The following is a 14,388-nucleotide window of genomic DNA, read 5'->3' as shown; positions in this document are numbered from 1 at the left end:
GGTCAATTTCATGTGGTTCGACATTTTTGTACACTTTTGCACATTTATTTATCCTTCTTTTTTAATTTTCTCTAAACATGTATTTATAGTATTTTTTCTGCCTTCTCTGCAGCAAAAAATTGCCTCTTAAGCATTGCTAGGGAACAAACAAGGGCGAACGTGAAATCGTAGCCTGACAGAGTAATGACTTGCGCTTGCTGCACTTAGATGGAACCATGACATGTGAAGCACAATTTTTGTTATTTTCTTTTGTGTTTTTTTTTTTTTTTTTTTTTTTTTTGAAAGGGAAGCAAATAGCAAACAGAAAAAACTTTAATAGCATTCGCAAATACATACATTAGCAGCATGACGTGTCATAAAAGCAATATCCAGCAGCCAACTACAGCCATCATAATAACCAAAGTCAACGATTTTTTTTTTTTTCGAAAGCCCACAGAAAGAAAACTCCAAACGGTTTTTAACACTTTCTCTTTAGTTTTGCTTTTTGAGTTCCATCTGGTTATGCGCTGGTTATGTTTGTATGCTTTCAGACAGGTCAACATTGAGCAATCAGACCATGTCCGTTGCATTTTTGTTTTTTTTTTTTTATTTTATGCTGCAACGACACGGCGATTATTTGCCAACTGGCGCGATTCATGTTAAACTAAAACAGCCACTTAACTTGTCTATATGAGCCTAATGGGCTTTATTATTTTAGTACTTTCTTTTTAGTGTTTGTTTTTTGGTTTCTTTAGTTTTGTACGTAAGGATGTGTGGTATTGACTTATCCATTAAGCAGAAATTAAGGTAACCTTATACCGTATTATTTGTTTTTTATTATGAGCTTTAATTTTATATAACGACCATATGATTGTTCATGAGAGACTATGAGTAAAATTCGTTTTAAAATCATACAAAAGAAGAAAGTAAAACAAAAATAGTGTTGTATGGCATGGGAAATAAAATAGTAGTTCTCATTTGTGGTCGAATGCAATAGAGTGAGGCTTACAAGTGTCTTCTTGTAAGTAAAGGAAGCCGATTTGGTGATGAACTAAAATTATGAGACGAAAATATATGCCTAAACCCTATTAAGGCTCCTGCAACGTATTCGCCTTCAATGAAAGGCTTGAGATTTTTCCATAGAAATATTTGAACATGCAGTACTACTCGGCATTTTATAGTGCCAGCTTTGAAGTGTACATGATATATTTATTGTATGGAATTTTGGGAAATTCTGCTTATTTTGCACTTTCTGCTATCGTTCGAATCGCTGAACTGTCGAATAAATAACTCAAATATTCAGTATAGCAATATTTCCTTTATTAAGACTACTTTGGGAGTAGTACAATTACAATGCTCGTGTAAACTGATTGATTATCGCTTGCATCGCGCTATACTCTCAGTTAGTCTCATTCACCTATTTCTCCTAAAGTCTAGACTTTTCACGAACATGCCATCTGGAACAGTTGTATCTCGTACTTGGTTATTTACCTATATACATGTATATCTGTAGTTTATGTTTTCCTTCTAGCTATATGCGTGTGTATATGTGAGTAACAGTTTCTGCTCTTAGCTGATAACTACATATGTGTATGTGAAATAGTCTCTTCGCTTCAAACTGCTGGGTGTGAAATATTCTTCATTGCCTTCTCTCTATGTGCGCGAATGGCTTATTGTCATTGTGTTTATTTACTAACAGCGTAGTGATGTTAGAAATACTAATAACCGCTACAATATTTTTATAAAGCAAAAGACTATCAACGTAGATGACATCATTTCAACAAGATTAAAACCAAAAACACAGAAGTATTAAAAAGAAGTTCTTCGAGCTTCGGGTATACTTTTGAAAATATTTCCTTTGTTTTTCCATTGTTGTGGATAGCAGATGTATAAAGTGCTAGTTGCAGGAGGTAACGATAGGGCATATTGCCAAGAGAACTGAGTAATTTTAAAACATAGGCCCTTGTTTCTTATAGAGTTTTTAAACTTGGTTGTTAAGCAAACTTTTGGTAATACTATGGACTTATTCTGTCTATGCGATGTGCCTCACGAGCCAGACAGTTCAACCTAATTAGTCTGTATCTGCTTAGGACATTGGTAAGAGCGCTATATCAGTGATGATATAAAACAAGTATTTGAGTAGATTGTTCAAAAGACAAACAAGAAAGGCAGCTTATATGTGGCCTTAACTTTCTCGATATGTGCATTGTGGAAATCTCAAAACCGACCATTAGAAGCGACATTCCAATGACGGCTAATCAATGTATGATAAGTAGCTTGGTTAGGGGGACAAAATATACCCCCGACAGGTATGCCTGTCATAAGAGGCGACTAAAATACTAGATTCAAGGGCTTGTGTAGTGCAACGCCTTCAGGTTGCCAGCGCAATATATAGCTTCTCCAAACCCAATTTTCACCCTCGCCTATGCGTGGCGAATGCTGTTTCATTAACAGCCTAGGCTCTGGCGACCCGGAACTCCTCATGGATCTAGGGGGTGGAAGGGCGTTATGGCCAAGAAGGTCGCATTTGGTCATAACAAATAGTTCCCGAGAATATCGGGCTTAATACCGGAACGTACCGGATCTTTATCCGCCAAAGGACCATCAACATCGATAAAACTCCCCAAGGCCTTCGGGAGGTGTCCTTATCGCTACCACAACAACAACAACAAGCTTGGTCTCCTACGACAAGGACGCATTTTTCGGCATAACTGTGTATTATACGTCATATCTTATGTTGAATTAACATTATCTCAAAATAGTGAAATATTGCTATTACAACAATACCAACATATGCTCACACTTTTTAGGAGAAATGATCATACAGCGTCACAAAAAATCCATACCTGTCCCTATATTCACTTGCACGTGACCAAATTGTTTACTCTAGCAGAGCTCCGTAGACCGCGGAGTCGAAGCACTGGAACATCCTAAGTTCATATCCGACAAAAACTGCTTCATCCACAAAACTTTTTGCTACAGTGTGAAAGGCGGGGACACCATGCAGCTAGGAAGGGCCAGACATCGTGTGAGCGTTTTTATTTTTTCGTTGTGGAAATATCACCCATTCTGATATTGTTATGTGGACAGTTGAAGAGTCAATATCTTCAATCTATGCTAGTGACTTGTTGCGTGGTTTGAGATGGATCACCTTCAATTCGCGATTTGGTTCTTAACCAACTCATTATTTCCGTGTGAACGTAAGTCTAAACATGTGAGTGTTATTATGCGTCAAAAAGGGCAAACATAGTTTTTTGGAGAGAGAAAAAGACAAACCCAGACTTAAGTCCCAATAGCTTATTTAAAAACAACCCCATAAAAACAAGGATGGATTAAAGCTGAGTTTCTCCCATAAGTTTCGACGTTCTTATTGGAACAGCCATATTCCGGCTCTGATTGACTGTTATTAAAAACTACAACAGTTCCTAAACTATAACAATTGTCAGTCACTGAGCGCCAGAATATGGGTGCAATAAGCCAGCAATAGTGCCAAAGGGTAGGAAAAAAAATTTTTGTAAGTTTTATTTAACTTAAACTATTGGCAGTATTTTCAGTACAAAGAGACACTTTTTGGCGCAGAGAAAGAAAATGAAAAAGTTATTCTTAATCTTTCGGCCTCTATTTCTATCCCTGAAAAATAAATGTTTCTTATTTCTGTACCCTTGTCATAAATTCAAATTGACTATTAGTATTTTTATAAGAAAAAAATACTGAAAAGAGAATATAAAATTTAAATATACCTAACAACCTACCATTACAAGTTGACGCCTGAGAAAATGGTAAGCATTTTAGAGCAGTACTTTTATAACACATTTAATAAAGACATACTTAATACGGACATACATCGCTACACAGTTATAAACAAATAAATAAATGTGTCAAAATTGTCAATTAGGTGCAAAACAGGTGCAACCAGTAAGCGGTTATACCTTAAAATAACACATTCACTAACACTACAACCACATAGTTATTGTTATTACACGCATACCGTCAAAAAACTCAAAGTAAAGTAAATATTTTGTGGTTTTCTTTCACATTTGCAACATGGCTTGAGAGCATTTCACATATTTTCTTTATTTTTATTGCATTTAATTTTGTATTCCCAAAAAGATGGCCTCCAGTCACTACCAAGGATAACAATACAAATACTGTACATAATATACACTTCAACACAATTACTCCTTGGTGTGCCATCTGTTGCCAATGAAGCTATTGCCAGGAAGTTTTACGCCACATAAGTATAAATATTCAAGAGGCCCCATGGTGTACTCACTAGGCTGTAGCTGATTTTGAGTTGCTACTATACTACTGACATACATACACACATATGTACTTGCAATCTGCCATGGTACAATTTTCTTCTTTTGGCCTTTATTTTGCAGCCGGCCATAATAAAGTTAAAAGTGCTTTGGCAATTATTAGCTTAACTATGGCAATATGTCCTTCAAAATAGCACATTTCCTTACACACATGCATACACATACATATATATGTATGTATATATTTCATGGCAGACAATGAGCCATTTTAATGTTAAAACTTTGTTCATATTAAGTTTTAAGCGATAAAGCGTATAAGTAGTTCAGATAAAGTTAGCTCATAGACTTACTTAAAAGTTTGTTGGTTAGCGTTTGTGAAAGTATTGGTGGCTGGTAAGCAGGATTTGGTGGTTTTGGCAGAGCTACTGCTGGCTATAATTTTGATAAAATTTTTTTTTAATTGATGCTTTCTTCATATTTCACTGTTATCTCTTTATTATCGATGACTAATCGTTTATTATAGGTATGTTATCGATGAGGTATAGACGAATTCTTTATCGAAGTATTAGAAATTTGCAATTAGTGAATTTTATTGGCCATTTGTTGAATCTTTATCGAAAAACTTACGATTACGTATCGAAAAGTTTTCGATTTTCTATCGGAAAGTTATCGATACGTTAACAGAAATTTATCGATTTGGGGTTGTGGATTATTCCTCGGAATGTTTTTTTATTTTATCGATGAGAAAGTTATTGATATGTCATCGGAAATTTATCGATATATTACGGAAAATTTTTAACTATTATTGCAAATTTATCGATATATTCTTGTCTGAATTATACCGATTTGTTATTGGAGTGTTATCGATTTTTAAACGACGACTCATCGTTTTTTAATGGAACTGATACTGATAAAACTTTAGTATGTAATCGAATCCTTAACTCGTTCTTCAATAACCTGATGAAAAGCATAAAAGAAACAAATAACTGGGCCGATATATCGGTTTGCTGAGATAGGAAGTCGATATTTATAATAAGCCGATAATTAAACAATAGTTTGTCGGTATCGGTTGCTACCTATAACAGCAGACGAATTTCTTTTCATAAAACACAAAACATATTCAGTGATGTGATTATATTGTGCAGATCAGATATTTGTGAATTTTATGAAAGAACCAGAAAGTGATTGCATGATACTCAAACATGTTGTAAATTCACTTTTGCACCGCTCTGAATATATGGGACTTTGCTTATCTTTAATTAAAATTGTTTCGCGATCAAGTGATGAGATATCGCATTCATTCTACGAGTGATTGGATATGTTAAGATGTGATGTCAGTAAATGTATCCATTGAATTAAAAATCAAAATTGTTTTTAATATATGAACTTGCAGCATTTTTAAATGAAATATATTTCATGAGAGATGCAAAAAGTGCGAACAAATAAAGATAATCCCTCATTTCATTGAAAATGATGCGTAGCTTAGGAAGTCATACGCTTCGATTGTAAGTCAGGTGTTCACTTGACATAAGCTGCTTTTTCCTGCAAGCGAACTTGAAAAAACCCTTCAACTAGCCAAACAGTTTTATCGTGTCATATCCCTACATGTGGTGGAAGTAAATCAATTAAATTGTACTTTTTTTTATTATTTTGACATTCGGTTGTACATTGAATTCGCCCGTTCGCAATAGTAATCTACCTAGAGCTTTCCTTCCACTAGCATGCAAAAAAAGGCGGCTGGTATAACTCTTGCTCAACGTGATATCAGATCGTGAGACAGGAGCATCACATGATTTGAATATTGGTATATGGCAGGTATAACTATCGTAAAAAGTATTCTGATCGCATTACTAGCATACCGAAATTAATATCCATTCGGTGTAACCATACAAGAATAAAATAAACATTTTATAACACAAAATCTAGAAAAAAATTGCTCATGAATATTAGTGATCTGATAATTTGTAATATGATTTGATAGCTTTTATATATTTTCCCACATGATGCGGGACAAGAAATATTATTGATTCAGCATTGTTTATATGAGTATATAATGTATGTATAATGCATGATACGAGGTAATGATGAGTGCAATTATCCTGCAGAAAATTTCACTAGCCAAGCAGTGGTGTAGGTCCAATTGACGAGAGTACTAATCATTATAGCTGAAATCTAGATGTTTTTGAGAATAACTTGTCGAATGTTCTGTTAATTGAGGGTGAATTTAGTGAGCTTGGATATACTTCTCCTGTCACAATTCTCTCTACCTCTACTTATGTTTTAAACTATGAAATAAGCTTGTTCGAAGATAGAATAGGGTCCTTTAATTGGAAAATAGACAAAGAAGAGAAAACAAGAAATGTAAAGCATTGATGAATATATACATTTCCTTTTGTCTTCAGCTGTCAAGTATATGAAAAGCTCAGTTATTGTGCAATGAATGAAAAATGCGGTTTTTTACCATGTTCTGTATATCAAAATACTGTTTTCATAATTCAGCCGACTGTGAAAAAATTAAAGTATCACACATGCACTGTGGTAGTTATAACTTACAAATATGATTAGTTTCAAGCAAACTACGAAGCGAGCATGACCGTTGCTTGTTTTCGCTCACATCTATGCAGTTACGCACATAATAATGAACTAATGTGGACAAACGACTGACGCTAATGATGGCTTTATAGTTTTTTTTTAAACTAAACTTATTTCTAATTTTGCGAAATTGTGCATAAAATTACAAGTTAAGGATGTTAATAGTTTATATATACATAAATACTCCAGAACTTATAAGTTATCGAAACCTAAATATTTATATTTTTTTTACTTAAATAAAAAACTTAAACTTCACCGCAGCCCATCGAAACGCTTAATGCGTTCCCAGGTACTGTTTTTATTATAAATTTGAATTGCATATTTGTGGGTTACAAGTAGTGGCTATTTCTTTTTAAATTTTAATTAAAAATTTATATATAAAAATCCAGTAATATTACGTATTATGTTAACTGAACAGTTGCTATTACCGATTATCGATCAAAGTAAATATTGCTCTCTCACAATTTTAGTCTTTTGCATAACGAATTGTACTAGAATCGTAGTGCACTCGAAGGCTTCGAGAACTTCTGAAAAGTATTCGGCAAGGTGAATCCATACCAGTTGGTGGCAAAGCGAATTCAACCGATTCGCTGTGCAGAAGAACGTAAAGTCAAAAGAAATGTTTGATTGATTTCGCTTAACTGACATAGTAAATTACAAGGCTTTGTATGGGAAATAATCAAGAAGAATTAATCAGCTGTTGGGATAAAAACACCTGGTACTGAATTCACCTTGGTATTCGGCATTGTCATGTGAGTGCAGAGAAACACTCAGTAAAGCAAAAAGTCAATAAGTTTTAGCTTGTACTAAAAAATTCCAAGGCGCGATAAACTCCGAAGAGATTTTAGGTCGAGCTTCTCTTCCAATTTTCGTCGTGCTCTTTTTAATTTTTCCTACAAATTGGCGGGACAGGACCAACTTGTTTTATGCCGACTCTGAATGGCATCTGCAAGGCAGATGAGTTTTCACTGAGAGCTTTTCATGTGAGAAATAAAAATTTTCTTCTAATTTATAAAACTTGTTTCTACAATTTTGATGTTGCTTTTCCCGGGGTGTGAACCCAGGATCTTCTTTGTGGATGGCGGAACACGCTACCATCACACCACGGCGGCCGCTTCAGCTTGTACTGCAAGCAGTAAACATCTCATTCGTGTGTTCTATGCTCAAACAATCAACAAACATATACAACTACAAAGAAAAAGTAATATTCGCAGCTCTTTCGGCGTTGTGCAACTTTCAAACTACTTAGATCAACGAAGCTCATAGGAAATATTGTTGTTGGAACACTTTCGATATACTTGCTTTGTAAAGCATTGGGCGCACTTTCTTGTATAAGGAAATTACTATTAATCGTATGAGTTGCCTGTTGAAGCAATAGAGGGGTAGTTATTATTTTAACCAAAAAAATAATTAGATTAAAATAAAAATAATTATCCACACAAAAACTGTGTGAAATCTGACCAACTGCCACTTAGATCGATAATCGAAAATCATGTAAGGGTTGATTTCATAATAATTCCTTTCAATTTATTTGATTTAAGTTTTAATGAACGTTGTATTTTTCGTATCAATGTGCATTTGTATGTATGTATGTATTATCGTATTTTTTACCAATTATACTTTAAGAATTTTAAACATTTTATTCTATGCTAAAACAAATTTAAAAAATATAAAAAAAGGAGCAGTTTGTGTGTGCAGTTTTAAATCAAATTAAAATGTTTGAAACTCATCTTGCCAAGAATCTTTTTTTTTTGCATTTTGCATTCATCTAATTAAAAAAAATACATTTATCGACTTAAAAACTGTATAGAAATTCAATTTGAAAACGAGTTTTCGTACAAAATATATTTGGCATGCTTAGTGTCAGCAAAACATAATTTTTACGAGCAGGTGTATACTTTTAGAAGCATTTGATAATGCATTTAAACAATTTTTTAACTAGATTTAAGATGAATTTATATTGCGACAGATTAACACATAACAAAACTTCAAAAAATATCAAATTTCAAATGCACTTTGAACAAATCTTGAAAAAAGTTAACATTTTAAAAAACCCATTAACAGAAAAAATTAACACAAAAACGCAAACAAAAAAGTATGCAATCTAAAAAATTTATATCAAATTTGACGGCAACATTTTATAAACTCTAATGAATTGTCGTAATTCTTATACAGTTTGTAGTGAAATTTTACATAGTGAAAGCCAAGCATTACATACAAAGCTGCTTTAAATTCGCACAAACTATCAAACTTCCTTTTTATAAAAAATAAAATAAAATAAATAATAATAATATTCAAAATTTCCAAAAATTATTTATTAAAATTTAGGGTTTTATGGCATTAATTTAAATAAAAAAGAAAATTCAAATAAAATATAAATTTTAGACAAACAATTATTCAAAATTTAACTAAAGTTTAAATTTTTGTCTTTTCTTCTTTTTCTTCCTTTTTTTGCTCTACCAACTAAAAACCACAACTGAAAACATAAAAAACAACAACGAAAATCGAAAAATTCCATAACAAAATTGTTTTTAAAATACAAAAAACAAAAATTGGCGCAACTTCCATACAAAAACATATTTTTCCCCAAAAAAATTAAAAAAAAAAAAACAATATTTTTGCAAAAATTTCTAATCTACAAAAAAAATTTGCGTGTTTTATACATGCAAAACTTCCACAATTTCCTCTCTCTACTAACAAGTGAAAATTACTTTTTATTTAAATATTTTTCTACAAAATTATTTTTCTAATTTTTTCTATCAATAATTTATTTTTGAAAATTCGAAAAAATGCAAAAATTTGCTCTCTTCACATGCGCGTTTCCCACGCACCAATCATTTTTTTTGTTTTACTATCTGCATTTTCATTTCACTTTTTTCTGATTTTTTTTTTTTTGTTTTAAACATCAAACCATAAAACTCGCTCAAAACTCAAACTCGAAAATAATTTAAAAACTTTTATGCAAAAAAAAAAAACAAAAAAATTTTAATGAAAAATATTTGCCGGTTATGTAAAATAATACGCAAATATTTTTTTGTGGTATTTAAAAAAAAAAAAAAAAACAAATTACAAATGAAATGTACTACTTTATTGCAATAACTATTTTTACTAAATGTTGTAACGTTTTTTTTATTAATTTTAAATAAAAAATTTTTAAATATTTTAATATATATAAATGTTGTAACTTTTGTACTTTTGCGCTCGTTTCTATGTTGCGTTTGTTCGTTATACCGTTACATCGTGGCATTTTAAATAAATTATTTATATTATATATCCTTTTTTTCTTTTACCACGTTCGTATTTCTGGTAAAAAAAAAAATAATAATTTCTAACCCCTTATACTGCTGCATTGACCCATATGTAAATTTTTTGTGTGTGTATTCTTTTTGGTTTTTGTGATGCGCGGGCTGACTTTTGTATTTGCTAATATTTTGTGATACGTGTTTTGTATTTATCTATATATATAAATATTATTTATGTTTCTTTTTTATCATTTCACTCATGCAACCTTACATGACCTTTTACGTTTTGCATTTTTTTTTTTTTAATTATATTTTATGTACCAATTTTTTTCGTATTAATATTTTAATTTTTTTTTAACTTTTAATTTAATATTTCATCTATATATTTTATTATTTATCTTAATGCTCCCACCACCTTCCTAATCAATAATTTCAAATTATACGTTAAACTCCCACTTCTCCCTTTAACCTAATTCCCATCGTATATTTGTGCCTTTTTTGTATGGATTGCTAATTACCTGCAAAATCGTCGTGTGTATCGTAAATATATTTAGAGCATTTAGATCGCAAACTTTTCGTTGGTATGCTAAGCAAACAACAAACTGAAGATGATGTACGACAAATATTCAATCCGTTTGGGAGTATAGAAGAGTGTACTATACTGCGTGGTCCGGAAGGCGCCAGCAAGGGTGAGTACCTATACTTGTTTTGGTATTTTTAGTATTTGATTATTTTAAATGTACGTATTTTTGTATGTTTTTCTTATTTTATATGTGCTCAACTCGTAAGTATTAAATAATTTTGGGTTAAGAACACATTCACAAAGTTTCGTGTGCGCCTAAGTGTATGCAAAGAAGGCATAAATGTCTCATTATCCGGAAGCCGATTAATATCACATCAACTTATCTTTTTACGGTTTTTTTGCTCCCGAAATGCCCTTCTACTCAGCCGTGCATTCCTACGAGCTATTTTTATACCATATTCTTGTGTGAAACAAAGAAAGGTAAAACACTTACTATTATAATTCCCTTACAACATTCTACCACATCTTCCACTACATTATCCATCTCATATACTATTTCTGTTGCATATTCATCAAGTCAAAACTCACCCAACCATTGCTAATATTATTTGACAAATGTTATATAATTGCAATTTCGCCAAACAATTTCCATAAGTTTATTGATGTACGTATTTTTACGATAATCACGTTATTTGCAATACATCAAAGCAAGAGTGAGGAGGGAGACGTGCGTATGCTGCTTGACAGTAATACAACTAAGTGATGATGATAAGCAACTGTTGTCGACGCGCAACAGTTTTTGCAAAAAATAAGAGCAAAATAAAAGAAAAAATGCAACAACGTCAATGAGTTGACAGTTCGACAGTTCATTACGACAATGCGACTGTCAATTGTCGATAAAAATAAGTAAAGTGTTATGATGTGGTATGTATGTTACATTTGGGCGGTCACCATACGAAACCAAAATGTTGCTTGGTTTAGACGGGCTACAGATGTGTTTTGGATCCCTTATTAAAGTTTGATTGGTATCGATAACACTCTGATAACAAATAGATAACTATTCGTTAAAAATATCGATAGCATTTCAATAACAAATTGATAACTATTTTGATAAAAAGTTTATAAATTTTCTATAACAAATCAATAACTTTTCGGTAAAAATATCGATAGTTTTTCAATAACAAATCGATAAATTTTCGATAACAAATCCATATATTTTATAAAAAAATAATAAACATATAACTTTTCGATAACAAATAGAAAATTTTTCGATATTATACCGATGGTTTTTCGATAAATAACTCAACTTTTTGATAGTAAATCGATCACTCTACGATAATACATAGATAACTTTTCGAAAAAAATCGATAACTTTTCGATAAGAAAGCCCTAAATTTCCGTTAGCAAAACGACACAAATCGGAAGCAAATCGAATATTTTTGATGGAAAATCAATAACTTTCCGATAGATTATCGACAATTTTCGATATTCAATCGATAAAAAACCGAAAACAAGCTGATAACTCATCGATTAGAAAGCTGTTACTCAAATTATTAGCCTCTGTTATCGATAGCAAGTTTATAACACTTAAACATCAAATCGATTACTCGTCTGTTCCTCAGCGAAATCAAACCAAAACACGTCGATAAGAAATAGATAACACACCCGTATCCCGTCGATAATGAACTGTTAACACTTAATATACAATTTATAAACCGCCAACCGGTCTCGTTTCCGGCTTCAATTTGGGTTCAGACATCTAATCTTTCGTTTCCCCTCTCCCTCTTTTCTTTCTTCCTTTTCCTTCCCTTCCCTTTTGGTTTTTTCCTACCCATATCTTGACTTGCCAAATGTTCCCAACCGTGACGATATTTATAAGCATCGTTATTATCATTAACTTATTATCGACATACAGCACTTCTTCTTCTTCCCCTTCTTTTGTTTCATCTTCTCTACATAAATTTGTTGGTGTTGTTGTTGTAGCGATAAAACCACTACCCGAAGCTTTTGGGGAATAGTATAAATCCTGGCGGTCCTTTGCCGGATATACATCTGGTTCCTGTAACAAGCACAAATAAGGTATAAGCAGGGATATCTAGGAAACCATTTTATATAGCCACATTGGACCTTCTTTCAACCCCTAGCTCGATGACGAAATTGGGATCGCCAGAGCTTTGGCTGCGAGTAAGTGAGGTTTAAAATTGGGTTGGATGCCACTTCATGACACCATGCCTACGCTTACACTTGCTTTGCGCCCAAATCCAGGTTTTCCAAACCGTAAGCACAGATGTTTACACATCACCGAAACCAATTTAACATTTCGCTAGAAATTTAGGGGTTGTCTTTTGCGAAGTTTTTTCGATCCAGTGTAATGTACTTAGCTACGTACGTCTATGCTCAGCTGCTACTATTTTTATTGCATACATACAGGCGCTGATTTGTTGAAACTTTGATGGCATACATTTGTTACACACTACATGCTAACATTGCATTGCAGATATCAGTCTTCATTAGAAGCGCCTTCAATATGCGTTTGCAAAATGTTGTTAGTGACAAAATAAAATCCATCAATGTTAATTTACTATTACAATTTTATTACTACGACAAGGAGTAGAACGTAAACAAATTTTTGTAAAAGAAGCTCGTATCACAAATTTACACAAGAATTGAGTGAAGTGTTGAAGGATAGTCAATCGAAAGCCCTAAACAGATGGCATGTTTGTATGTACGTATGTATATGCAAATGTAAATTACTGCTCCACACACTTGTAAATTCCTTTAACTGACGCTGTTGACAGTAAGCGCACATCTAGGGGTTAATAAAAATGTGCGCGCCGCGTATTGTAATTTTATGCAAATTTCAAAATGTACAATCGATATTCAAATGTACAACAAAACATAACAAATGTATGCAAAAAAAAAGCATATTTATGCACATGTGCCTTTTTTCACAATGAGCAGGAAAAAAATGAAGTGACAGCTTTGGTGGCAGGCAATGGTTGGCATTGAAGTTTTGCTGCCTTGCAACCGCTGCCGCCATTTGATTATTTTCTAAAAGTCAGTCATAAAACCGCAATGCAAGCAACCAAAATCAGCCAACATGTTAAATTATGCAAATTTGATTTCTATGAATGAATGAAGTGCCGAATGACAGCCTGATGAGGTGCTTATGAAAGTAGATGTGTATGCATGCGAGTGTGTGTGTGTTTATGTGCATATACTAGCATGATTGAATGCCTGCTTGAATGGTTGCTTGCATGCCCGCATAAGGTGTTGGTTAAATGACGAACTGCCTACATTCGTTTGTAGAAAATGCTCACAGGGACTATAAAATAAAATGCACACCATTTCGTTTGTTTGAGAAAGCTGATAGCACATGGAAATATGTATCATTTAATTTGTTAAAAATATTCAAATGGCTATGTCATGTGTATAATAAGGAGAAAAAGCAAGAAAATGTATTTTTAATTCTAAAATTGGGCGGTTATTCAAGGGAATGGGTAGCTTTATAATCAAAGAAAAAGCTCCCAGCGATTATTTTCAAAAACAAGTGAAGGAAAAATTGCACAAGCGGACAAAATTTGAAAAAAGTCCAGATATAAGCTAGGTTGAAATTGTGGCCCAAAATCTCTTTCGTTGCTCAGGCACGGGACCATGTATTCCGTTTGCCTGATATTAGATGGCGGTATATCTAGACATAGAGATAAGTCATATATTTTCAAAAGGTCTTCGGCTCAATAAATTTGAATATCGAGTCAAATTTTCCCTCTTGGTTCTTTTTTTCGATATTTTT

At 32.8% G+C, this 14,388-nt stretch overlaps 1 protein-coding gene across 16 annotated transcripts in view; it reads left to right on the top strand.

Annotated features, from left to right (window-relative positions):
- LOC137251744 (CUGBP Elav-like family member 4) overlaps positions 1 to 14,388 on the top strand; it is a 922,306-nt gene that overhangs the window by 429,730 nt on the left and 478,188 nt on the right. For 15 of the 16 annotated variants that reach the window (XM_067786552.1, XM_067786542.1, XM_067786541.1 and 12 more), the window contains exon 4: positions 10,627 to 10,761. In XM_067786552.1, coding sequence (XP_067642653.1) covers positions 10,627 to 10,761 — 135 coding nt within the window. The remainder of the gene's footprint in view (positions 1 to 10,626; positions 10,762 to 14,388) is intronic. The other variant, XM_067786550.1, reaches the window with a different exon arrangement.

The sequence above is a fragment of the Eurosta solidaginis genome, chromosome 5, assembly GCF_040869045.1.
Source record: "Eurosta solidaginis isolate ZX-2024a chromosome 5, ASM4086904v1, whole genome shotgun sequence".
NCBI classification, from domain to species: domain Eukaryota; kingdom Metazoa; phylum Arthropoda; class Insecta; order Diptera; family Tephritidae; genus Eurosta; species Eurosta solidaginis.
This window is presented reverse-complemented; position numbering and strand designations above follow the sequence as displayed.